At 40.7% G+C, this 27,901-nt stretch overlaps 1 protein-coding gene across 1 annotated transcript in view; it reads left to right on the top strand.

Moving 5' to 3' along the window:
• Nucleotides 1–27,901, top strand: part of SLC4A10 (solute carrier family 4 member 10) — a 185,401-nt gene that overhangs the window by 50,897 nt on the left and 106,603 nt on the right. The window contains exons 3-5 of the mRNA XM_030209786.1: nucleotides 13,764–13,921; nucleotides 18,975–19,062; nucleotides 26,685–26,831. Of these exons, the coding sequence (XP_030065646.1) occupies nucleotides 13,764–13,921; nucleotides 18,975–19,062; nucleotides 26,685–26,831 (393 nt within the window). The remainder of the gene's footprint in view (nucleotides 1–13,763; nucleotides 13,922–18,974; nucleotides 19,063–26,684; nucleotides 26,832–27,901) is intronic.

Below are 27,901 nucleotides of genomic sequence, written 5' to 3'. Positions count from 1 at the left end.
GTCCCGGACACTCTTAAGTTCCCTTTCCTACTCACCAGCTCAACTGCAGCCATGGAGGAGGAGGCCTTGAAGGCTTTTTACTAAGCCACGTAGGTGCCCAAGCGTGCCCAATGTGCACCAAATTGGAGTTACCACCCGGTTACCTCATGGCCATTACGGTAATTTCAATTTTGGTGTGTGTCTGCTACGCGTGTCTGAAAAATATTTTTTATTTTCTGGCGCACTTAGAGGGGCATAATCGACCAGAAACGCCTATCTCCATGGGCGTTAATCTCCGAGAACGGGTCCGTGAAGGGGCGGAGTGAACCGTATTTTAAAAAAAAAAATAGACGCCCATGCTTTATTCGCCAAGGTGTGAGCTGGGCGTTTTTGCTTTTCACCGATAATGGAAAATGAAATCGCCCAGCTCAAAAACGAATAAATGCAAGGCATTTGTTCGTGGGAGGGGCCAGGATTCATAGTGCACTGGTCCCCCTCACATGCCAGGACACCAACCAGGCACCCTAGGGGGCACTTTTACAAAAACAAAAAAAAAGGTAAAAGAGCTCCCAGGTGCATAGCACCCTTCCCTTGGGTGTTGAGCCCCCCAAATCCCCCTCAAAACCCACTGCCCACAAGTCTACACCAGTACTATAGCCCTAAGCGGTGAAGGGGGGCACCTACATGTGGGTACAGGGGGTTTGGGGGGGGGGGTTGGATGACTAGTAGCATTAAGCAGCACAATTGTAACAGGTAGGGGGGGGGATGGGCCTGGGTCCACCTGCCTGACGTCCACTGCACCCCCTAACAACTGTTCCAGGGACCTGCATACTGCTGCTTGGGAGGAGGGTATGACATTTGAGGGTGAAAGTAAAAAGTTGTGAAACATCATTTGTTGTGGTGGGAGGGGGTTAGTGACCACTGGGGGAGTCAGGGGAGGTCATCCCCGACTCCCTCTGGGGGTCATCTGGTCATTTAGGGCACGTTTTGGGGCCTTATTCGTCAAAAAACAGGGTCCAGGAAAAGTGCCCTAAATTCTAGCTACAAACGCATCCATTATCGGCGAAGGGCGCCCATCTCTGTTCGGGTGATAACCATGCCCCAGTTCCGCCTTCACCACGCCTCCGACACTCCCCCGTCAACTTTGTCCGCATCCGCGACGGAGTGCAGTTGAAAGCGTCCAAAGTTCGGCTTTCGATTATGCCGCTTTATTTGTTTTTGTGAGAAGAACGCCCATCTCCCGATTTAGGTCGGAACTTGGGCGTTATTCTCGTTCGATTATAAGCTGGTTAGCGTATGCGCACCAAGTGGCATCTGACACACGTAGGTCATTACTGGCCAAATTCTTTACTGCTAGGTCTATGGCTGGTGGTAAGGTCTCAGACCCAAAATGGATGCACATACCTTTTTCACAGGCGCACTGAAAAAATGGATTGGCGCGCCCAAAAACCTGTGCCTACACTACCGCAAGCCATTTTTCAGTGTGCCTTTGTAAAAGGACCCCATAAAGTAGCAAAAGTTTCTGGTATTTTGGCTATGGCTTGCGGAATTCCCCAAGTCCCACCAGCAGAAGTGATTGTCCACTGGTGTTCCCTCAACTGGTCCTGCCCCCACGCAAGAGTGAAAACTGAGCATTAAGTAGCTTTTCACTCAGTTTATCTATTTTAGGTTGGACAGCCAAATATGTGATCCTAAACTTAAAGCACATAAATTATTCATTTAAGTTAGGACAACAGACAGATAGTGATAAGCAGATAATTTTGACTATCAGTGTTATCTGGTTAAATTTTAACTCCACCCGGTAGGTCTTCAGACCTTCCTCCTGCTATCCGGGCTAAGCCTTTCTTTGTCCCTGGTTAGGTATGTTTAGTATGAATTTTATTATTTGCTCAATGAGCCCAATGTTTTAGCCTTCTTTCTTCTGTTTTTGATTTATATGTGGTGTTTAAGAATTTATTAATTAAAGATTGATATTGATGAGCTCTTTTATATATGCTTTTTTTATATCTTAAAATTGTCTTTTTATGTAAATGCTGTTTTATTATTTTAAATATATATATTTTTTTCTTTGTTAGCTGCTTTTTGCCACTACCCCTGATGCAGCCTTATTGGCGAAATATGGCCACATCGGGTCTGTACAAATAAAGAACCTGTTTAGACTTTCAGTGTCTATAGAATCATGAATTTCCAGTCCAGGGTGTAACTGAAAGGAAAATATCTTCTAAAAAAACAGCATCAGGTGTCAGTTTGTTAGATGATGACTCTTTTCTAAATCATATTCCAAATTTTCTGTATAAAGTAAAATGTAATTGAACCCAGAAATCAATTTAGAATATTCTAGATATTAATCATGAATATCATGATAATAAGAAACGTAGAGTGTAGGTAAGCTAACATCTTGAATGAATGTCTGTCTGCCAAAATGCAGAGTGCATATTTTGGATCCCTTGTCTTTGAGCTTCTCATTCTGTTAACTATTTTCATAGCCATTAACACAAGTAAATAAATATTTAACTGGCTGAAAATTGTCCTCCTCAAGGGCAACCATGCTACTTTTTTCCTTAACACATACAACTAACAAGTTTCAAGGTACAAATGTGCCACATATCTAACAATATCTAATGCCCTTTAAGAGAGGACATGATACCTACAGGCATCATGTCGAAAAAAGCATCCCAATATAGTTTTCTTTCACCCCTGCTTATCACTGAGCCATGATTCCAATAATCAACCTTATACAAGTCTTCTACAATGGTGACTTCAAGGTCAATAATTTTATTTAGACAGAGTACATTATGAGTGTTTGCACATGACTTTCTGAGTTGTTGTTGGTTTTTTTTTGTTTTTGTTTCTACAAGAAATAGAGGAAAACAGTAGTATTTGATTCCTATAGGAAATAGATGTGTCCCATAAAATCTCAGATGGACTTTGGTGTGGATCTACATCCTAAATGCTGTGGAGCTTTTAAAGCATTGCCAAAATGAAGAAGCAGTTCCAGTATAAAAGGCAGGGAGTTCATTTCCCTCTAAGTTTGTGGTTTTTAGACATGATGCACTGCAGGCAGTTGGTGAGGCTGTGAGTACCACATGAGTCATTTCAGTGTAAATTGTATAATTTTTATGCAGTTGAAAACAAATATATATAGAAAGAGACCACATGTCTTATCATTCCAGATATATTTACTGTTGTTTGCAGCAATATTTGCAACCTACAAAATGTGAGAATAATGTACTGCTGATAGCAATCAACCTGAATGTCAGAACTGTTATATAAACATTCATTCCATTTCTAGAATCAACACTGCCACAGGCTCAGAGAGATCAACTATAAAATAAACAAATAAGCATAACTAACGTGTACAGATGAAATAATTAATTAGGATAACATGAATTTAAACTTGTCAGACTTACAAAAATATTTTACTTATGAGGCAATCCATACGGAAATCTTTAGTTTTAGTTTCACATTGTGGATGTGCAAAATAAGCAGCAAACCTACCCTGTTTCAGAAATGCATAGTTAGCTAAGGCTCATCACTGCCAGACTGTGTCAGCCTATTAATATTGTCTTACCACTAGTGCACGCACAGTAGCAACTGCAATATTTGAATAGGCATTCCTGAATTGTATCATAAAGGAGAGGGTTTTTACTCACACCTTGTCCAATTGCAGATTAAAGCATGTTACATTTAAGTAGAATAGTTACTGTTCTGTTCCCAGAACAATTGTAGCTCCATTTTGAAATCTATTTTCATTAGGTTAGTGGATTGACTGTGATTTAAGTTTTCAAAGAATACTGCATGTTTGGATTTTTGGTTTTTGTGTTTTATATATATTTTTATTGTAAACTTGTGATTGTCTTGATACTTTATTGTACATCGCTTTAATACTTTGGTACAAAGCAGTATATCAAGTCAATAAATCCAATCCAATAGTTGGTGCTGAGCTTGCCACGAGGGAATATTCAGTGGCATTTACCCGGATTGTGAAGCTGAATATCTCCTCTAGGTGCTAGAGCTGAAACCAGCTATTGTGTGGGCAGTCCAGGGGCAGAGTCAGCATGAACCAGCGAAGTGCCAATAATCAGCCCTTAACCGGTCAACTAGCCAAATTGGACCAGTTAAATAAGAGTCCTGTCTGGTTTAATTTATCTGGCAAAGTGCAGGCTGGCCGCACATACCCGGGCATTTAATGTCAATACCCAGACTTAGCCCTGCATTGAATATCCAGCCATAATTTCAGTGATGGTGGCCAACATTTAGAAGTTAAAGGGACCTTTTACAAAGGCACACTAGAGTTTTTAGCGCACACTAAAAATAAGCATGCACTAAATGCTAGAGATGCCTATATATTCCTATTGGCGTCTCTAGCATTTAGCATATGCTAATCATTAGTGCATGCTAAAAACAGTAGCACCTTTGAAAAAGACCCTCTAAGTTTCTACTTGAGGCAATGGAGGGTTAAGCAACTTGCCCACATTCAAAAGGAACCACAGGGGGATTTGAGTCAGGCTTCCCTGGATCTCAGGAAAATCCAGTAGTATTACTGTAACCAATCAATAATTGTGTACAGAGGGCAAGATTGTGCTACTTAAATATCTCCAAATTATTCAAAAGTAAGTTAATGTAGAAAAAAACTCAGTGTTCATTTCTTGTCAAACTTTTATTAAACAGAAGTGAATGCTCCTTTTACTCCTTAGCTGTCCAGTTGTTCAATAGACTCTTTATTGCTCTGAATATGTTAGAAAAACTTTTTATTATAAGTCTTTGCCATAGCTACTTTTTAAATTCCCTTTTGGCCTGTCATATTACTTCACATCCCACTTACCAATGCTTATGCTCTTTCTAGTTTCCTCATATAGGCTTGATTTCCTCATATAATTTATTTTTTATTTATATATTTAACATATTTATAATCCACCAAATCACCACTGGGTCATGATGAGGTACAGTAAATAAGTGATAGGATACATACAAATTATAAATGAAACAAACTTTTTCTAAAAATACCAAGATCAGTCATAGCATGAAGGGCAGGGAACAAGGTGTTCCACAAGGAAGGGGCTAAAAGAATTTGTGAGCCTAAATAAATTGCTTCTTACGCAAAGTCAAAGAGAGTATCACAAAGTCAAAGAGTATTGGCGCATCGGTCTGATAGAAATATAAACATGGACCAAAGAAGTCAAAAGAGCTGCAAATAAATTATGAGGTATTTTGAACATCAAGGGTCCTGTTTACTAAGGTGCACTAGTGATTTTAGTGCACGCTAAAATTTGCACATGCTAAATACGAGAGACACTCATGTATTCCTATGGGTGTCTCTAGCATTTTGTGCGTGCTAAAAATGCTAGCGTGCCTATAGCACGGCTTAGTAAACAGGGCCCCAAATGTAATACCTTAAATTTAACATTAATCTACATAGGAAGCCAATGAAGTTGAAGTGACACTGGGGTTATGTGGGAATACTAGCATTGTCACAACAGCAAACAAACTGCTGCATTTTGCACCATTTGCAATGGCTTCAATGTAGAAGCAGACAAACCTTAATAAATAACATTATAATAACCCTAACAAGACTGCTGTAAAGCCTGAAATATTGTGTGGAAGTCATGCCCAGGCAAATTCATCCTTAACCTTCAAACCACCTTCATTTTATAAAAAGCAGAGCTCACAAACCTATTAATATGAACTCATTTAACTGACTCTTCCACTTCACTGTTTAAACCACGCTGGCATAAAAGAAGTGAACATTATGTTTGCTGTAAAGAAAATTCTGCCTTTGAAAAAGAATGAAATACCAAGAAATTGAAAGCTAAGACTCTGCAAATTATGATTTTACCAGGAGGAGCAGCCGATAAATATATTGAGGCTGTTCCAACTGGATTACAGCACTGTTGGCTAATATTATAGAAGTGAAGGGGCTGATTTTCAAAACAAAAAGAGGTCCAAAAAACATAATAAGTTGGCAGAAGGATGTTTTTCTTTCAAAAACATCCAAGCTGCGATTTTCAACACCCCAATTTTAGATGTTTTGTTCAAAATTTCAAGGGGGCGTTTTGGAGCATGTTCTGGGCTGGGCATGAGCAGAACCATTTTTATGCAGTAAGGGAACAAAAATGTTTAGGGCCAAAATTAAGACCAACCAGCTCATTTTCGAAAGTGATCGCCGGCCATCTTCTGACACAAATCGGGAGATGGCCGGCGAGCTCCTGAACCCGGCCAAATCGGTATAATTGAAAGCTGATTTTGGCCGGGTTCAACTGCTTTCCGTCGCGGAGCCAGCGAAACATCAAGGGGGCATGTCAGTAGGGTAGTGAAGGCAGGATGGGGAAGTGCTCACGAGATGGCTGGCTTCGCCCGATAATGGAAAAAAACAAGCCACGCTTGACGAGCATTTTGCCGGCTTTACTTGGTCCCTTTTTTTCACGACCAAGCTTCAAAAAGGAGCCCCAACTGACCAAATGACCACTGGAGGGAATCAGGAATGACCTTCCCTTACTCCCCCAGTGGTCACCAACCCCCTGCCACCCAAAAAACAAAAACAAAACTTTTTTCTCAGCCTCTATGCCAGCCTCAAATGTCATACCCAGCTCCCTGATAGCAGTATGCAAGTCCCCGGAGCAGTTTTTAGTGTGTGCAGTGCACATCAAACAGATGGACCCAGGCACATCCCCCCTACCTGTTCCACTTGTGGTGGTAAATGGAAGCTCTCTAAAACCCACCGAAAACCCACTGAACCCACATGTAGGTGCCCCCCTTCACCCCTTAGGGCTATGGTAATGGTGTAGAGTTGTGAGGAGTGGGTTTTAGGGGGGATTTGGGGGGGGGGGCTAATCAACCAAGGGAAGGGAGCTATGCACCTGGGAGCTATTTTTATTTATTTTTTTTAATTTTTAGAAGTGCCCCCTAGGGTACCCGGTTGGTGTCCTGGCATGTGAGGGGGGCCAGTGCACTACAAATGCTGGCTCCTCCCACGGCCAAATGGCTTGCATTTCGCCGGGTTTGAGATCACCGGCATTATTTTCCACTATGGCCGAAAACTGAAGCTGGCCATCTCAAACCCGGCAAACTCTGACATTTGGCCAGGCCCAACCGTAACCGTATTGCATTGTATGCGATCATGGAAACAGCGTGATGACTAGCTCAAAGTGGTTGGAACCTCACCGCAGCCCTTACAGAGACGCCGGGTTTGAACAGCACATATAAGGACAGTTTACCCAGGTGTGGTCTTGTAAGATCACTAGAGACTTGAAGGTGCCTGTTGGACTGATGTGTTGATGGACTATTGTAGAACTGTGATCAAGACTGTTGGATTATTTGTAGTAAATAATTAGCAGATTTTAGTACACACAGCTTCAGCTTTAGAAATGTTAATTTCTTTCTTCATCTCTCTCTCATTCACCCCTGAATGATTCACTGCTGAGTCACTTTAAAGTTGAAGTAACAAAACATCTGTTTACTCACAGTTTGTAGTTAGATTATAATCAGACAGGCTTATATATACATATTATTATACATTTGTATTATCAGCTCCTTCCATGTGCTTAGATGGTAATGGATGCTCACACCACCATAGATCCTCTCAGGTTAGGAGAGATCATGAGCTCCATGTGCTCCATGTGCTCCATCTGCTGCATCTAACCCCCACAGGAAGTTGCATAGCTGTGTGACCTCTCTAAGTAATTCACATCAGAGGTCACAGAGTAATCACAGAGAAATAATAGGTGACAGGCAATGCATGTAAAATACAATTACATTCCAACAAACCCCTTCTCATGCATAACTGTCATGCAATTATTTATTCATACAAAGTCCAAGCTTTATACGCAGATTCACAAAATGTTCTCTGGGTAACGGTTTGGTCATGATGTCAGCTGTCATCTCACTGGTGTGACAATAGTGTAGACTGATGACCCCTTCTTTTGCCAACTCTCGCACGTTGTGGTATTTCGTTGCGATGTGCTTGGTGCGTGACTGAACCTTGTCATTCTGTGACAGTCGGATGCAGCTCTGATTATCTTCCATTATCTGGATTGGTCTCTTTTCAGCTATTCCGAAATCCAGCAAAAGTTTTTCAATCCACATCAGTTCTCTGCACGCTTCCGATACGGCCACATATTCAGCTTCTGTAGAAGACAGACTCACAATACTTTGTTTATGACTGGCCCATGAAATTTGTACATTTCCATACATAAACACATATCCACTTGTGGATTTATAATCAGAATGATCCCCTGCCCAATCTGAATCACAGTAACATATTAGTTTTGGATTACTATTGGCTGAAATCTTTAATTTACAATCAATGGTACCCTTTAAATACCTTACCATCCTTTTAACTGCAGTCCAATCTGATTTGGTAGGTGAGCTGACCCTTCTGCTCAAAATTCCTACTGCATTTGCTATATCAGCCCTGTATGTGGTAGCTAGATATAAAAGCTTACCTATGGCTGATCTATATTGGATGTTATCTGGTAAAGGTTCTCTTACTGTTTCATCCTTCAGAAAATCAGTGATCATGGGAGTGCTTACAACTTGGGCATCTTGCATACCTAAACTTTCAATAAGCTCATTTATTTTCTGCTTCTGGCTTAGAAGATAAGAACCATCATTTTGTTTCTCAATTTCTATACCAAGATAGTATGACACATTTCCAAGTTCTTTTATCTCAACATTCTGGTTTAAACACTTTACAATGTCCTTGTACTCTTGCTCACTTTTGCTTGCAATGAGCAGATCATCAACAAAAGCTAAAATGTATGCATATTGTCCATTTCTGCACCTAGTGTACAAGCATTTATCTGCTTCACCTTGCTTAAATCCTAAATTTGTCAATATTTCATGCAATTTGTCATTCCAACATTTTGCACTTTGCTTTAATCCATAAAGACCTTTGTTTAATTTACACACCAGCTGTCTTTGTTTTGTATTTATGAAACCTGTTGGCTGTTCCATGTACAAGTCTTCAGTTATATCTCCGTGAAGAAACGCTGTTTTCACATCAATGTGGTTGACTTGCATGCCTTTTGAGACTGCAATGCTCAGAAGTGTTCTGATTGTCGTGTGTTTCACTACAGGTGCAAACACTTCATCAAAATCTTCTCCATATTTTTGAAGATATCCCTTTGCCACTAATCTGGCTTTATACCTTTCCACTTTTCCTTGTGCATTCCTTTTTAACTTGAATACCCATTTGCATCCTATAGCTTTCTTGCCAGGAGGTAATTTTGTAAGAATCCAAGTATTATTTTTATCCAATGCATCAATTTCTTCTTGTGCAGCTTTATGCCATTCAGCAGCTTCTTCTGCTGACATTTTCTCAATCTCATCCCATGTTAAGGGCTCTTGAGCTTCTGCTGACTTTGTTAGGTAAGACAGTCTTGGGGGTGGAACACCTTTGTTTTCCCTGGATGAGCGTCTGACAACAGGTTGGTCTGACCTTTCCGCATCCTCTAAATCTGAGAGTCCTTCTCCAATTGATTCCCCTTCTCCAACTGTACTGTCTTCTTCAATGATCCTTTCTGTGTCTGCTTCCTCTGCCTGTTCCTCGTTAGATACAGATGAGTTGCTTTCAGACATCTGCCTTGGTATGGCATTTATATACACTGGCATGTCTATTATTGTTCTAGTTTCATATTCTGGATGATAAGGCTCATCTGGGATAATCCAGCCTTTATCAACCCTTTTGTTTTCATCAAAATATGTAACATGTCTTATGCCAACAATGCCAGTTTTCAGATTCAAAATTCTATATCCTTTGTGTCCTGGAGCATAGCCAACTAAAATGCCCCTTTCTGTTGTGGAATCCAGCTTATGCCTTCTTTGCTTTGGTATATGAGCATATGCTGTACTTCCAAATGTTCTTATGTGTGACAGGTTTGGCTTCCTACCATGCCATGTCTCATGTGGTGTGCGCTCAGCGCCTTTAGTTGGCATTCTGTTTTGTAGGTACACTGCTGTGAGAATGGCTTCCCCCCATAGTCTTTTAGGGAGATTGCTATCTGACAGCATACATCTGGTCATTTCCACAAGTGACCTAAATTTTCTCTCTGCAACAGAATTTTGTTCTGGTGTATAAGCTACTGTTGTGATATGCTGAATGCCTTCTTGTTCTAGAAATGTGCGCATGCTTTGTGAAGTGAACTCACCACCATTGTCGGTCTGAAGAACCTTTGGTTTTCTTTCAAATTTATTGCTCACCATGGCTACGTATTTCTTCAGCATGTCTGTGACTTGACTTTTTTCTTTCAGCAAATAGGCCACACAGTATCTAGAGAAATCATCCAAGAATATTAGCACAAATCTGTTATTTCCCAATGATGGGATATTAAACGGTCCACATAAGTCACTGTGTATTAAGTCCAGTACTTTATTACTCCTATTTCCTGTGTATGCAGGAAATGAGGGTCTCACACCCTTTTGAGTAACACAGTCTATGCATTTCTCCATTTTACCAGCATCTGCACTTATCTGAATGCCGGTGGCCAGTTGCTTACTGTAAAGATCCTGGATCACCTTAGAATCACGATGTCCCAGGCGGCGGTGCCAGATTTCCAGACTACATTTACCATCATTCTTCCTTACTTGCGCCATATGTGAGGCTTCACCTGAAATGTTCAGCTTATAAACATCATTATGCATAAAAGCTTCAGCATACACTTCATCATTTTTAGAGATTGTGCACTTACTGTTTTCAAAATGAATCACAAATCCCTTCTTATCTAATGTAGATACACTAAGCATATTGCAAACTGCTTGGGGAATATACAAGACATCACTTACAGGAATTTCTTTAACTTCATTAGACACTTTGCATTTTAAGAATCCAATACCTTTTGCTTGGATCTTAGCAGTCCCTGCGTTTGCAGTTTTAAGAATACCTTCCTCTGGACACATTTCCTGAAAGAAATCTTTACAATTGGTTAAATGGCATGTGCTCCCCGAATCCAAAATCCAAGTACTTTCATTTGAATTATTATTTACCATAGTCAAAGATTTTTCTGCCATTAGAAAGCCCTTGTGTTTATCTTTGTCCTTCATACATTTCCTGGTTTGAAAATTCTTTAGTTCCATTGGCTTAGGTGAGCTAGAGGGAGTGTATTGTGTTTCCTTACACCATTTAGATACATGTCCCTCCTTTCCACATGAGTAGCAAATCAGCTTGCCCTTGGGTGGAGTTTTCCCATAGCTCCTCCTTCCTCTGTTCTTTGCCAAGAAATTTGTTTCATTTCTCTCTGACTTGCTTTGAGAACACATCTCCTCAGAATCATTTATTATGCATTCCTGCCTTAGTTTTGATGTTGTCTGTTCAAAAGATTGCCCTTCAATGGCCTCATTTACAGACCTAAAAACATCAAACTTCTTTGATAGTGAGGTAAAAAGAAATGCTCTTTTCAATGCATCACACATGGGAATTCCAGAAAGTTCTAGCTTTTGAAATGAAGACATAAGATGCATAATGTGATCATTACATTTACTTTTATCCCTTAATTTGGTTTCATTCAACTCTGCCAGCCAAATTGGTTGCTGCTTTGCATATGTAGTTGCATACATAGTTCTCAGTTTATATAAAATGTCCTTTGGTGTATCTTTTCCCTCCACTAATATGGCTTGTTTCTCTGAGAGAGCTTCCAAAAGCATGCACTTCACATAATAGTTTGCATTGTCCCATTCAGCCATATTTTCAGCTGTTCTGTCTTGATCTAAGCATATATATAATCCTTTTGCTCGAAGGAGACATATGAATCTTAGTTCCCACTTCTGATAATTAAACTCAGTTAATTTTGGCACCTTGAGAGAATAGAAAAATGGTGAATTTCCTCCCTCAACCATTTTCTTAGCCTTCTGTCTGCTGTGTGGGGGGAGAGAGAGACAGACTGAATCTTTCCTTTAAAACTTAAGAGAAAAATGTGGCCTTTTTTTCTGCCTGGTAATATTTCTCTTCTTTTTCAATTCCTGGCCCTGGGCCCATAACCCTTTTGTTGGATTATTTGTAGTAAATAATTAGCAGATTTTAGTACACACAGCTTCAGCTTTAGAAATGTTAATTTCTTTCTTCATCTCTCTCTCATTCACCCCTGAATGATTCACTGCTGAGTCACTTTAAAGTTGAAGTAACAAAACATCTGTTTACTCACAGTTTGTAGTTAGATTATAATCAGACAGGCTTATATATACATATTATTATACATTTGTATTATCAGCTCCTTCCATGTGCTTAGATGGTAATGGATGCTCACACCACCATAGATCCTCTCAGGTTAGGAGAGATCATGAGCTCCATGTGCTCCATGTGCTCCATCTGCTGCATCTAACCCCCACAGGAAGTTGCATAGCTGTGTGACCTCTCTAAGTAATTCACATCAGAGGTCACAGAGTAATCACAGAGAAATAATAGGTGACAGGCAATGCATGTAAAATACAATTACATTCCAACAAAGACACCTAAAGGTGCGATTGCATTATGTGGTTCATTTGAATGAGAAATTGCCACAGGGATCTCCGCTTTCTCCAATACTTTTTAACCTAATGATGATTCCTCTGGCCAGAGCACTAGCCAGATATGACCTCAATCCCTTCATTTACGCTGATGACATCACTATATTCATCCCTTTTAAAACTGACCTATCTGAAATCTCCGATAAAATTAACACAGGTATGAGCACTTTAACCTCTTGGGCTGATGCTTTCAGGATGAAATTAAAGAGAAAACACAGTGTTTAATCCTATCTTCTCAACATTCTCCACTCATCCCAATTACTCTTAGCAACCCAGAGGTTAAACTTTCAATATCAGACAACTTGAAAATCCTTGGAGTAACGATTAATAGTCATTTATCATTTGAAAACCATGCTAAAGTCATCAACAAGAAGATGTTTAATATAATGTGGATTTTGAAAAGAGTGAAATCATATCCGGGACCTAGTACAATCCACGTAGATTACTGCAATAGTGTTTTTTTAGGTTGTAAGTCCCTAATATTGAAAAAGCTCCAGACTTCCCAAAACACGGCAGCCAGACTTATTTTTGGTAAGTCAAGATTCGACAGCGCAACACCTCTTCGAGAGAAACTTCACTGGCTCCCCATCAGAGAAAGAATTAACTTTAAAGTCCACACAATGATTTACAGGATATTACACGGAGAAGCCCCCACCTACATGAATCACCTTATTGACCTCCCAACCAGGAAAAGTTTGGCGTCTTCCTGTACTTACCTTAATCTACACCTCCCCAACTACAAAGGTATTAAGTACAAATCCTTCTACGCATCCAATTTTTCCTTTTTGGGTAGCCAGCTTTGGAATGCTCTACCAAAACCTATCTGTACCATTAATGGCCTTTTGCCCTTCAGAAAAGCACTGAAGACCCATCTCTTCAAGATAGCCTACCCTAATGATTCAACCTAACCAAAACTTGCCCACACAATTCTTATTGACAATAGTTATATATTGAACATGTTTCCCATTATCCTTTTTGCTACCCCATATCCATATCCATTCCTCTCCATCTTTCTATGCCTACCTCCCAACGCTCATTTCCTTCTGAACCCAATTCCTCCTATATTCAACTTACTTATCCATTAACCCCATTAATTTTGTGTTTACCACAAACTATATATTCTTCTTACGACTTTGTAATTCTTTATATTGTTACTGTATAAGCCGCATTGAGCCTGCCCTGTGTGGGAAAGCGCGGGGTACAAATGTAATAAATAAATAAATAAAAATAAATAAACATAATGTACAAGCCTTTTAAATATATATACTGATTTTTTTCTTTTATATCAGGTTGACCTACATTTCATGAAAAAAATTCCCCCAGGAGCTGAAGCTTCAAACATTTTAGTGGGGGAGCTGGAATTCTTAGACCGAGCTGTAGCTGCATTTGTCAGATTGTCTCCTGCAGTACTGCTTACAGGATTAACTGAAGTTCCAATTCCATCCAGGTGAGTGTTGATAGCATTGATTCAATATGTGCGATGCATGCACTGATTCAATATTTGCAATGTATTTCATGGACATAGAAGACTTTTAATTACAATAGTTTTTATTGTGCCTTTAATTGAATAAAACATCAATAAACAAAGAATAACCAAAACTAGGGATATCAACGGTTCAGACTCTTAACACAATAGAGTGAAAAAAAAGAAAATGCAATAGCAAGCAGAGCAGCAGAGTCAGTGCAAACATACATAATTGTCATGACATAAATACCCACCCCACTATCCACTCCTGTTGCAGGACAAAGAGGAACTGAATGCTGCCAGAGATATTATGTTGCTGCTGCTCTCTTCAATGGTTCTCACACCAACAGGAACCATGTTATTCTGTCTGGTGATGAAGAACTCAGACTTGAATGTAACACATACAAGATTATACCAGTAGTGGTGATATAAGGAGACCACTGTCTTCCAATTTATCATCATCATCTTTAATCCCAGAGACAGTAGAATATCCAGTAGCATACACTGATTCTTGTCCAATGTTAAAGAAAGGAGACATCTAGAGGGGAACATAATCAATGAATATTTTAATTGCTGCTGAATCTGCATTATGTTACACATTTCTCCCCTATGTCTTGCCAAAAGGAATAAACAATGGTTCATGCATACAGATATGTTAAAGAGTACCCCAACCCACTGTTACATCTCCAACATAGATTTGCTGAATTCTTATTGAGTTTAGCCATTTTTTTATAGACATGGTAGAATGTCAAATATTAGCTAGGTAGTCATGTGTTCTTAATAATTACATTTAACTTTGTTAAGAAGATTGAAGAGAGTGTTATGTCTCCTTGAATGTTATATATTAATGAATCATAGGGTAAATATTCAGCTGGCATCGGTGAGCATTTTTATTTTACCTGGCAATGGCTTTATGCCCCAATATTCAGTGCCAGGGCCATGTACAGGTACTAGCATTGAATATCCGGGTATGTGTGGCCTGCCAGCATTTATCCAGTTAAAGTCATTACTCAGCCCTTAACTGGACAAGTGAAACCAGGCAAAAATAGGACTGTGTTTTATCCAGAATGATGAAGCTTATAGATTTATCTACCTTCAATACGTCTACTAGATCAAGAAACTATCTCATACCATCAGATATAAATCTATAACAAATCACATAACACATGCTCAGTTTCACTAAAACCAGACATACATGCGATGAGAGGGAAGCAGGGCAGGCAATATAAGGAGAGCAGCACTGAAGAAATGCTTCAGCTGGCGGGGGTTGGGGACCTCCACCAGCCAAACCAGGGGCCCTGGATCCATTTGGGAAGGCCCAGGCCCCTGTGCCCCCCCCCCCCCCCCCCCCCACAGCTACGTCACTGCCTCTGATTCACCTTTCTTAGACCTATCTTTGACTGTTAATAGCAATAGGGGTCAAATTGTCATAGTTCAAAGGAAAAGAAAAGCACTATCCATTTCCTTTTCAACTATATTACTGAAAACATTGCATCTACTAGGGACAAGTTTACTGGCAATTTTTTTCCAGTTCAAACCTAATATCTATTGCAAAAATTCTTGCAGTCTAATAAAGGAAGACATTAGGGGAAATACAATTTAGAAATCTCATAAGTTCCCTAACTACTTTGAATAGTTCCCTAGCATTGTTCACAATAGTACTAAGGGTCCTTTTACTATCCTGTGGTAAGCACGAATGTGTGTTTACTGCAGCTAAAAATGCCTTACTTGGGACACGCTAAGGTGTCCCATAGTAATTCTGGAATTGTTGTATGCTACCCCTGCACTAAAAAATAACATTTATTTTTTTAGCGCAGGGGTGGGTCAGGGGGCAGAGATCAGGCATGTTCTGCACTAGTTGGTTAGTGCAGCTACATTGCCATGCGCTAAACGATTAGCATGTGGTTAATGTGTGAGCCATTACCGCCTACAAAATAGATGGGGTTCACATGCTAATGGGAAAATTAGCACATGGCCATTAATACTGAAAATGGAAAAAATTATCTATTTTACATCTGCAGAAAAATGGACTTAGCGCATAGGATTGACCCGTATAAGGACATGCCAAAGGCCACTTTTTACTGACGCTTGATAAGAGGGCCCCTTAATCTGGTTCAAATATCCTTTGTTTGTTTGTTTGTTTGTTTGTTTTTTTAAGCAAATCTAAAATGCTGATTCTTAAAAGCAGATCAAGGATATTTAACTTGGGGGGACTAATTTCCTAGTTTCTGGAGTGAACTTGGGGAGCTTATTTATCATTTAAGGACCCTTTTACTAAAGGGCGTTAAGCTTTAACTTGCGGTTAGTGTGCCAAAAAAGGCTTAAGGCAGAACACGTTAAAGCATTTTGCAGTAATTTGCAGTATTTAGGGGTCTGTTTACTAAGCCACACTAGCGACTTTCGCGTGACATTGCCGATACAGCCCATTCAAAGTGAATGAGTTGCGTCGGTACTAGCGCACAGCCAGCCGCACTAGCGGCTTAGTAAACCCCAGCGTTAATTTTTTGTAATTCTTTTGGGAGAAGAGAATAGGCATGGAAGTGTTATCCAGCCAGCACCTTTACGATTAGCACACGCTAACTAGATATCATGTTAGTTTTTGCAAATTCTGTATGCTAATGGAGACATTATAGTAACATAGTAACAGTTATGATGGCAGATAAAGACCTGAACAGTCCATCCAGTCTGCCCAACAGTCACACTCATTATCAATTCATGATTAAATCAACAATGAATGTGATATTATATACTTTATCACAAATCTTTCTTTGGTGTTTCTGGGACATAGACTGTAGAAGTTCACCCGACACTGCCCTTATGTTCCACCTACTGGAGTTGCCGTCAAAGCTCACTCCAGCCTATCCAAATCAGGGGCGTAGCCAGACACCCAATTTTGGGTGGGCCTGGGCCCAAGATGGGTGGGCAGAAGAACCTCGCCCCGTCCCACAGGTGATTTGGTCTCTCCTTCTCTTGCCTGCATGCCATATGGAGGGGCATAATTGAACAAAAACGTCTATCTCCATGGGCGTTTATCTCCGAGAACGGGTCCGTGAAGGGGCGGACCGAACCGTATTTTCGAAAAAAATAGACGTCCATGTTTTATTCGACAATTTGTGAGCTGGGCGTTTTTGTTTTTCAGTGATAATGGAAAATGAAAGCGCCCAGCTCAAAAACGAATAAATACAAGGCATTTGTTCGTGGGAGGGGCCAGGAGTCGTAGTGCACTGGTCCCCCTCACATGCCAGGACACCAAACGGGCACCCTAGGGGGCACTTTTACAAAAACAAAAAAAAAGGTAAAAGAGCTCCCAGGTGCATAGCACCCTTCCCTTGGGTGTTGAGCCCCCCAAATCCCCCTCAAAACCCACCGCCCACAAGTCTACACCATTACTGTAGTCCTAATGGGTGAAGGGGGGCACCTACATGTGGGTACAGTGGGTTTGGGGGGGTTGGACGACTAAGCATTAAGCAGCACAATTGTAACATGTAGGGGGGGATGGGCCTGGGTCCACCTGCCTGAAGTCCACTGCACCCCCTAACAACTGCTCCAGGGACCTGCATACTGCTGCCAGGGAGGTGGGTATGACATTTGAGGGTGAAAATAAAAAGTTGTGAAACGGCATATTTTGTGGTGGGAGGGGGTTTGTGACCACTGGGGGAGTCAGGGGAGGTCATCCCCGATTCCCTCCAGTGGTCATCTGGTCATTTAGAGCACTTTTTGGGGCATTATTCGTGGAAAAACAGGGTCCAGGAAAAGTGCCCTAAATTCTCGCAAAAAATGCATATTTTTTTTCCATTATCGGCGAAAGGCGCCCATCTCTGATCGCCCGATAACCACGCCCCAGTTCCGCCTTCACCACGCCTTCGACATGCCCCCATCAACTTTGTCCGCATCCGCGATGGAGTGCAGTTGAAAACGTCCAAATTCGGCTTTCGATTATACCGCTTTATTCGTTTTTGTGAGATAAACGTCTATCTCCCGATTTGGGTTGCAATATAGGCATTTTTCTTTTTCAATTATAAGCTGGATGGTCTCTCAAACATCCCCCCTCCCCCACATACCTTTTAAATAGCAGATTTTCACCAGCAGCGAGCAGCAACTAACACACACTGCTCATGTTGGCCCCACACCCTTCCCTCTGATGCAGCTTCCTGCTTCCGCCTAGGCAGAAATACATCAGAGGGAAAGCTGTGGGGCCGGTGCAAGCAGTATGTATGTCACTGCTCACTGCAGGCGAAGATCTGCTACTTACAAGGTATGCAGGAGGGCCACTTGTTTGAAGTTTTCAGCTGGTGGGGCTTGGAGATCCCTGCCAGCCACATCATAGGTATGCTGCTACTGGGTGGGCCTGTACCCAAAGTGGGTGGGCCTGGGCCCACCCAAGCCCATCCTTGGCTACGCCACTGATCCAAATCATCTTGTCATTTGTGCGACCCAGACCATAGAAGTCTTCCCAGCACTGTCCTCGGTTCCAGCTACTAAAGTTGCCATTGAAGTTCTTTCCAGCCTGTCCTAAACTGGATTACCAGATATATAACACAAAATCCACCTGGCACTGGCCTTAGTTCCTGACAGCCGGAGTAGCTGTCCAAGTATCACTCATACATCCACCCCCTGCAGCCATTTAAGGTTTTTTTTTAGTGCTTAACCTTCCAAAAAAAAAAAAAAAACCCAAAACCAAACAAATTGAAAAAAACAAACAAAACTAAAACGCCCTAAATTCTGCTGTGGAAAATCTGGGCTTAATGCCTAGATCTTAATGTATTTTATTAAAAGGGTCCATTAAAATACTAACTAGTTTTGAGGCTTTAATGATATAGCAAAATACCAAGCTTCAATAAGTAAATAATGGATATTTAAAAATTTGCATTAAAAAACATCTATTATAAAGTGGATAATCATACGTTTTGAGTGTTTTTGTAAGTTGTGTATGTTGAAAATGTAAGCATCAAAATTTCAGTGCATTCTCTTTGTTCTCACATCTCAATTGTTTTTGCACAATTATATCCAGAGTGTTTTCTTCTTTTGTTTCCAGATTTTTATTTGTACTCCTGGGACCACTAGGAAAGGGTCAACAGTACCATGAGATTGGCAGATCAATTGGAACACTAATGACAGATGAGGTATTATTACTTGAATATGTCTGAAGTTACTTGCTTATTTTATTTTGATATTTGAAAATATTTGATGTTTAAAAAGGGTAACAATATTTGGGGTCCTTTTTACTTAACTGTGATAAGTACTAATGCTTGTTTACTGTAGCAAAAAATACGTTAGAGTGGGGCGCACTAAGGCCTCCGCGATAATTTGGGGTTCAGTGCGTACTACCCGCAAACTAAAAAATAAAAAATATTTTTTAGCACTGGGGGCAGGTTCGAGGGTGGAGAGTGGGCATGTTTTGTGTTAATTGGTTAGCGCAGCTAAATTGCTGCATGCTAACCAATTAGCGCATGGATAGCGTGTGAGCCCTTACTGCCTACAAAATAGGTGGCAGTAGTGGCTCATGTGCTAGTGGCCACACACTACTGGAAAACTTAGCATGTGGCCATTAATAATGAAAATTGAAAAATTACCCATTTTCCCCCCAGATTTCATGCTGAAATCCAAGCATATTGTATAACAACACACATAAATTAATTGGTTTAATGAGCCAATCAATGTTCTTAATTGCACTAATTGGCAGTATTTCGAATTTACACATACAAGTCACTAAGCATATTCTGTAATGCAGTGTGCCTAACTTCTAATGCATGCAGGCAACAAGGGGCAGGGTTATGGGTGGGGAAATGGGCATTTTGTGGGCAGTCTAAAATTTACACTTGTAGTTATAGAATATGGCCCAGTGCGCCTAAATCTACACACTGGGATTTACGCCATGTTTTTGTTGGTGTAAATGGACACACGTAATTTTAGGTGCAGGGATATCAACTAAGCATATTCTATATACTGTGCCTAAACCTTATAGAATATGCTTAGGTGAATTTTTTAGGCACCATATATAGAATCTCCTCCATTACCCTTGTGGTAAAAATGGCCTCCAGCATGCAGGAATGACCTGGGGCACACTAATTCCACTTTTTATCACAGTTTGGTAAAAGAGCCCCTTTATCTTTTAGTGATTTTATTTTACTACTGTGTTACGATAATTGCGTGACAGTACTGAATTTGATTGTATGTTGCAGCTTATTATTACTTGATGATGTAATAACTAGATTTGGCTTGGTAGTAAAAATACAACTGTAACTAACTCATCACTTTATGATGACCTCATGAGACTGTAAATCTTGCACAACATATTGAGATCTAAAAACAGATTTCTAATACCTTACGCAGAAGTGGGCCCCTGGTTTTATAAGTTACTACAGTGGAGTGAATGTAAAGCCACTGTTTTTGGAGTTCATTATTGTTATTCAATGTGATGTATTTTGCCTGTGAAAAACTTTCAGGAAAGAACCACCCTGAACATTTCTCTATATACTTTTTCATTGTGCAGCACTTTCAAATAAATATAAAGCCTGATTCAGTATTATATCCTTTCATACAATAATGTAGGCAGGCCTTCTGCCAATTCTGACACTTGCTATGGAATAGAGCAGTCTCTTACAGAATTGGGTGGAGCCCAGCAGTAACAGCTGGCTGGACTGGCAGACGCTGGTATGCACTTTGCCCCACCATGCTGATCAACTAATATGAGGAGAAGGGAAGCAGTGGTGCCTTCAGCTTCTTTTTCCTCTTCTACTAAAGGGAATGGACTTATTTGTCCTGTGCTGTTGTAGAGTGTTTTATGGGGTTCAAACTGAAATTTGGGATTGGGACCCTGTGGCATGCTTGTGGCACTGGCGTCCTTCTTCTTGCAGGGAAGGTAAACGGGTGAGAATTGACAGGTGAGAGGGAGGGGGTTAGAATCAAAAGAAGGGAAGGTACATTAGAGAGAGAGAATAGAAGATAAGTGGTATGTATGAAAAAGCAAATAAGTATATATGTGTTTGAGAGATGCAATAGATGTGGGTGGTGATGAAAAAGAAGGTGATTAGCATTAGGTATGCATAAGAAAGAGAGAGAGAGAGAGAGAGAAAATCAATACTTTCTTTTTCCTGTTCCTCCTTCTTTTCCCACTTCCCTTTCTCTCCTCAGTCCTGGATTCCCCCACTCTTCCCCTGTCTGCTGTCCCCCTGCCCCCATCCTCCCTCCCTCTCTTTCTCCTAGGATCCTTGCCTATTATCCTCTCTTCCCAAAGTTTGCACCAAACTTGTCATGGTCAGCAGGTGGCAGGAGCATTTCCTATTCGCTCCTACATCACCAGTGCCATTTTGGAAATTGACACTAACAGGCTTATTTTCGAAAGAGAAGGGCGCCCATCTTTCGACACAAATTGGAAGATGGGCGTCCTTCTCCCAGGGTCGCCCAAATCGGCATAATCGAAAGCCGATTTTGGGCATCCTCAACTGTTTTCCATTTCGGGGACAACCAAAGTTCACGGGGGTGTGTTGACAGTGTACCGAAAGTGGGACGGGGCGTGGTTAAGAGATGGACGTCCTCAGCCGATAATGGAAAAAAGAAGGGTGTCTCCCTGATGAGCATTTGGTCGACTTTACTTGGTCCCTTTTTTTTCACGACCAAGCCTCAAAAAGGTGCCTGAATTGACCAGATGACCACCGGAGGGAACCGGGGATGACCTCCCCTTACTCCCCCAGTGGTAAGTAACCCTCTCCCACCCAAAAAAAATTATTTTAAACATTTTTTTCCAGCCTCTATGCCAGCCTCAAATATCATACCCAGCTCCATCACAGCAGTATGCAGGTCCCTGGAGTAGTTTTTAGTGGGTGCAGTGCACTTCAGGCAGGCAGACCCAGGCCCATCCTCCCCCACCTGTTACACTTGTGGTGGTAAATGTGAGCCCCACCCGAAACCCACTGTACCCACATGTTGGTGCCCCCCTTCACCCCTTAGGGCTATGGTAGTGGTGTACAGGTGTGGGGAGTGGGTTTTGGGGGGGTTTGGGGGGCTCAGCACCCAAGGTAAGGGAGCTATGTAGCTGGGAGCAATTTGTAAATTCCACTGCAGGTCCCCCTAGGGTGCCCGGTTGGTGTCCTGGCATGTGAGGGGGACCAGTGCACTATGAATGCTGGCTCCTCCCACAACCAAATGCCTTGGATTTGGTTGTTTTTGAGATGGATGTCCTTGGTTTCCATTATTGGCGAAAACCGAGGTCGCCCATCTCTAATGTTGACCATCTAAACATTTGAGATCTGGGCGTCCCCAACTGTATTATCGAAACAAAAGATGAACGTCCATCTTGTCTTGATAATACGGGTTCCCCGCCCCTTCGCTGGGATGCCGTTAGAGATGGACGCCCTTAGAGATGGTCGTCCCTGTTCAGTTATGCCCCTCCATGTGACCCCTTATACTTATTGGCCCTTCATGTGCAGGCCAAAAGAGGTAAAGGGATCAGCTAACACTATTTTGAAAATAGTGCTTATGGACAAGAGCAAATAGAGATCACTTCCGCCCCCTACTGACCATGACATACTTTTTACTAAGCTTGAGAGGATAGAGCCTGCTTGCTAATTTTGCAAATAAAAGGTCAGGGATACCAAAGAGGTAGGGCTTGTGATGGGGGAAGGGTGCATTTTGATAAATGTAGGGTCTCAAGCTAAAACAGATACCATGACTGGGAGGGGGTGACCACCCCATAAAACCACAGGATCACTAGGGATTTATCATTGAAGTTGTGTGCTCACTTTATCTAATGTCAGCCATCTAAGGGGGAAAACTTGCTAATTTTTACATGCATTTACATGGCTGGGAATACATGAAATTCCCAACCATGAAAACACATAACATTGTGTGAAAATTTGCTACTATGCTTATTTGCAAAAAAAACCCCCAAAAAACATCTGAAATTAGCATATTGGCTTCATAGTATGGAGCCATGCTATCAGTAGATTTACATTAGATTTCAAACAGATTCTCAGATTCAGAATATTACATTGATCTGTTGCAATGAGTCTTTCTGTGAGTTAAATTCTTGAATTGTCACCTGATCCACTGAGAAATGCATGTGGATTTCACAGTGGATCTAAAAAAATAAAATCCAAGCATTCTGTCATACTTGATCCAGGTAGACGTTGGCTTGGTTCAGAGACAGGAAGAGGCAGAGTTCAGTAGCAGTAAAGAATAGGTGGAAATGGCATAGTTTATTGATGAAGCATAACATAAGAACAGAAGCATTGCCTTACTGGGACAGACAGAATGTCTGTCAACCCAGCATTTTATTTCTAACAGTGGACAATCCAGGTTACAAGTACCAGGCAAGATCCCAAAACAGTACAATATATTTTATACTGCTTATCCTAGAAATACGCAGTGGATTTTCCCCAAGTCTATCTTAATAAATGCTTATGGACTTTTCTTTTTAGGAAGCTATCCAAACCTTTTTAAAACCCCACTATGCTAACTGTTTTTATCACATTCTCTGGCAACAAATTCCAGAGTTTAATTACATGTTGAGTGAAGAAATTCGCGTGCCCCCTAGTCTTAGTATTTTTAGAAGAAGTAAACAAGCAATTTATGTCTACCCGTTCCACTCTACTCATTATTTTATAGACCTCTATCATATCTAGACCTCTATCATATCTCACCTCAGCCGTCTTTTCTCCAAGCCATTAACCATTTTTTTGGCAATTTTTTCCTGCTCTTTTGGGCTTGATTGTAACTGGTGCTATGATCTACTGCTATGGCCCTTTGTCTGGAATTACTCTGAGATTTTCCCAACCATTTTATATTTGCCTTGCAACTCACCCAGGCCATTGACTACAGGGACATGTGTCAAGGCTTCACTGGATCTCTACACCTGTAATACCTGTTGTGTGCGGATTGAGGCTTCCTCCCTAAGGGGCTGTGCATACAGAATCCCAAGCTGCCTCAAAGTGTGGAGAACCTGACTTGTGAATTGAACTCAGATTCTCTGCATTAGTTGGTATGGTGCCACCAGTGAGCCATCAGACTGGCTCCTGAGTGGAGGAGTAGCCTAATGGTTTGTGCAGTGGGCTGAGAACCAGAGGAATCAGGTTCAGTTCCCACTGCAGATCACTGGGACTCTGGACAAATCACTTAGGGGCCCTTTCACTAAGTCACATAGGCGCCTACATGCACAGAACGCATGCCAATTTGGAATTACCGCCTGGCTATCGCATAGCCTTTGCGGTAATTTCATTTTTTATGCACGTCCAAAAAATAAATTTTATTTTCTGATGCATGTCAGCTACAAGCGTCAAGTGGCTACGCGCATAGGTCATTACCACCTGGTTAATGCATGAGATCTTACCGCTAAATCAATGGCTGGCGGTAAGGTCTCAGACCCCAAACGCGCCAATATTTATTTTGCCGCACATCCATTTTTGCCAAAAATTTAATAAGGCTTTTTTTTTACCAGCACGCTGAAAAATGGGTCTGCACACGCCCAAAACCCATGCCTACACTACTGTAGGCCAGTTTTCAGCACACCTTAGTAAAAGAACCCCTTAAACCTCCATTGCCCTAGGTATAAAATCTTAGATTGTGAGCTCACTAGGGACTGAAAAAGTACCTGTATATAATATGCAAAACACTTTGATTGTACCACAGAAAGGCAGTATATCAAATCCACCCCCTCCTTTCCATAATTTACTGTACTTTATATTCATATCTGGAAAAAAGTTGTAAGAAAAATGAAACATTTGTGATTTCCTACTGTAGAATGCCAGGCAAGAACATCAATGCTCACTGTTTTTTGTTTTTTCTTAGTGAAACTACATTGTGCTATGAAAAAAAAAGACTTCTTATTGTTGGAGAGGATTACTGCTAATGGTGGTTTTTAGAATGCTTTGTTGCTTTTTATGGTAAAGAGAGAATGTGACAGCAAGCACAAAAATAGGTCAAGATGAAGTCTAAACCCTTTTCTGAGAGCTATTGCAGGCAGCACATTCTGTTATTTTGTGGACATTACTGACTGTTCATAATCAAGAGAGAAATCATAAAAACACACAGACTCACATACATAATACATGCCTTTAGCATGCACATCTTTGAAAACAGATTTATACCACAGAAATTGACTCATGTTGGAAAGGGTTTTATAATTTCTGCGAAGGATCACAAACCATTCTGTTTCCTGTTACACATATATATTGTGACAGGACATGGTCATGACCTTTGTCAGGAGGCAAAGTAGAGTTAGGCCACATGGCTCTAGTTTCACACTTGAGGGCATGAAAACTGAAAAAAAGAAGCTTTTGGGTCCTTTTACTAAGGTGCACTGAAAAAATGGCCTGCGGTAGTGTAGGTGCATGTCTTGGGAGCATGCAGAATCATTTTTCAGTGCACCTGCAAAAAACGCCTTTTTAAAATTTTTGCCAAAAATGGATGTGCAACAAAATGAAAATTGCCACATGTCCATTTTGGGTCTGAGACCTTACCGCCAGCCATTGACCTAGCGGTAAAGTCTCACGCGGTAACTGGGTGGTAATGACCGGTAAAGTCTCACGCGGTAACTGGGTGGTAATGACCTACGTGTGGCAAATGGCATTTGATGTGCGTCCAATATGCATGTCTGAAAATAAAAAAAGTTTTTTGGGACACGCATATCGGATGCACACCAAAAATGAAATTACCGCAAGAGCCACATGGTACATGGGTGGTAACTCCATTTTGGCGAGCGTTGGGCGCACATAGATGCTTATGCAGTTTAGTAAAAGGGCCCCTTTATCTTTAAGAATCGGGAAGACTAGTAGCAGCTGAAAAGGTTAAAACATTACATGAGGCATGAAAATTATTCAAAAATACCATTCTGGAAACCCAGGCCAGATATATTCCATGTATTAAAAAAGGAAGAAGGAAGGCCAAACGGCAGCAGGCATGGTTAAAAAGCAAGGTGAAAGAAACACCCCCCAAAAGCCGGTTTTGAGATAGGCACTAACCAGACCTTTTTAGTGGCATTAACTGTGCCAACCGGACCTTTTTGGCAGCACTAACCTGGTTAAATGCTGCTGAAAATGACCAGTTAGATCCAATGATGTGATTTAACCAGCCATGAGCAATTCTGGCCAGTTAAATCATTGAATATTGACCTGATATTTTTTTTCAACTGGCACAATTAACAGCTTTTTTGGCAGCTCCAATATCAGTAGGCAAGAATGTTATAATGCCTGTTACTGTGAATGGGTAGATAAATTGTATGGGAATATACTGAGTAAGTGATATTCATTTACTTGACCCCCTTTTTTCTGGGTTTGTTGTCTTTTTCTTTAAGTATATATCAGCTTCTCCCCCCTATTTTGAGGACTCAATTTCATTTTTCTTCTTTTATTTTCTTTTTTTTAGAACTTTTGTATATTGTTAAATAGTTTCTCTATCATGCCTCTTTTCTGTACAAGTATTATGGTTTGATTGCTTATATTTTTCAAAAAGTAATAAATAAAAACAATTCACATAGAGAAAGAAATGAAGAACAACTTATTTCTCCACGATAATATGATTATGTGTCATTTTCTTCTTCTATAAAATTTCTAAAAATAGCACCTTTTGTTGAAACCATTTATATTACATGCAGTACTTTTTCTCTTTTTTCAACAGAAGAGATGAGGAAGAAACAAAAATCCTGAATTGCTACTCTGTACGCAATAAAAATAATAACTAATTTAAACTTATTTGTATGTTTGAAAGATATTTGAATCTGAAGCATGTAACTTTTATTTTTTTCGTAAAGGTATTCCATGATGTTGCATATAAAGCTAAAGATCGGAATGATTTGGTTTCTGGAATAGATGAATTCCTCGATCAGGTCACTGTTCTGCCACCTGGCGAATGGGATCCATCAATTCGAATAGAACCTCCCAAAAATGTCCCATCTCAGGTAAGTACCATTAAAACAGTCTTTTGTGTGGTCCTATCTGACCGCTTAACTATGCAGGTACCAGCATTGAACTTCTGAGCATAATCATGTTCATTCTTATTCTAATTTCCTAATGTCTAATTTTTAGGAAAACCCAGACTTGTATTAGAAGGTGGCAATTGTAAAATCATGTTTAACGTAATTTTGGGTAGAACACGTTCTGTTAAAGGACGTTCCATGTAACACCATGTTTAATATAAGCCACATTGAACCAAATTCTATTTGGAAAATGTGAGATATAAGAGCTAATAAATGAAATGAATATAGCCATGTCCACATAAATGCTGGCTCTTCCCTTACCCCACCCCTGGAGTGCCCCTCCACTGCCTGGTTTAGTCAGGGTGGTTAGAGCCGATATTGCGTGTTCAATTATCGGTGCTAATTGGTTCATTATTCAATTAAATTGTGCATGCAAATTGGGTGCCTGCCCAAATTAGCATGTGCAACTTTTAGCGACTTTTATAGATTTTGGGGGAAAGTGTGTTCTTCATAGAGATACTGAAGTCTCCAGAAAGCAACCCCTCTCTTAAAGACAGACACAGTTTCTACTAGGCACCAGGTACAATGGGAAACAAATTAAATTAAAACTTCAATCAACCCAGCAATAAGGAAGAATATTCAACACAGTTCTTTAAATAAAGCGCAGTCAGTCTGGAACAAAAAGGGCCAGGAAGTTTCAGCACAAAATCAGCAAGGCAAAATAAACAATTTGCATGTGAATCCCCAAGATCCGCATGCAAATTCTGGTGCGCAACTTGGGACAACCAATGTAGAATCTGGTGGAAAATTTGCAAGGAATAGGTTGGAAATGCTACTTATAGTTAACATGGGGGTACTTAACGTGTGTTAGCTTCTAATTTGCTACACCTTTTCTGGTGGCATTAACTGCATCATATCTGCAATGCAGTTAGGAATCTGTTTACTAAAGCGTGCTAACAATTAGCACGCGTTAAATGATAAGATGCCCAAAGGAATATAATGGGTGTCTTAGCATTTAGCACATGCTGGGCACCTTTTACCAAGCTGCAGCA

The sequence above is a fragment of the Microcaecilia unicolor genome, chromosome 7 (genome assembly GCF_901765095.1).
Source record: "Microcaecilia unicolor chromosome 7, aMicUni1.1, whole genome shotgun sequence".
NCBI lineage: Eukaryota > Metazoa > Chordata > Amphibia > Gymnophiona > Siphonopidae > Microcaecilia > Microcaecilia unicolor.
Note: the sequence above shows the minus strand (reverse complement) of the source record. Positions and strands in the feature narration are given on the sequence as shown.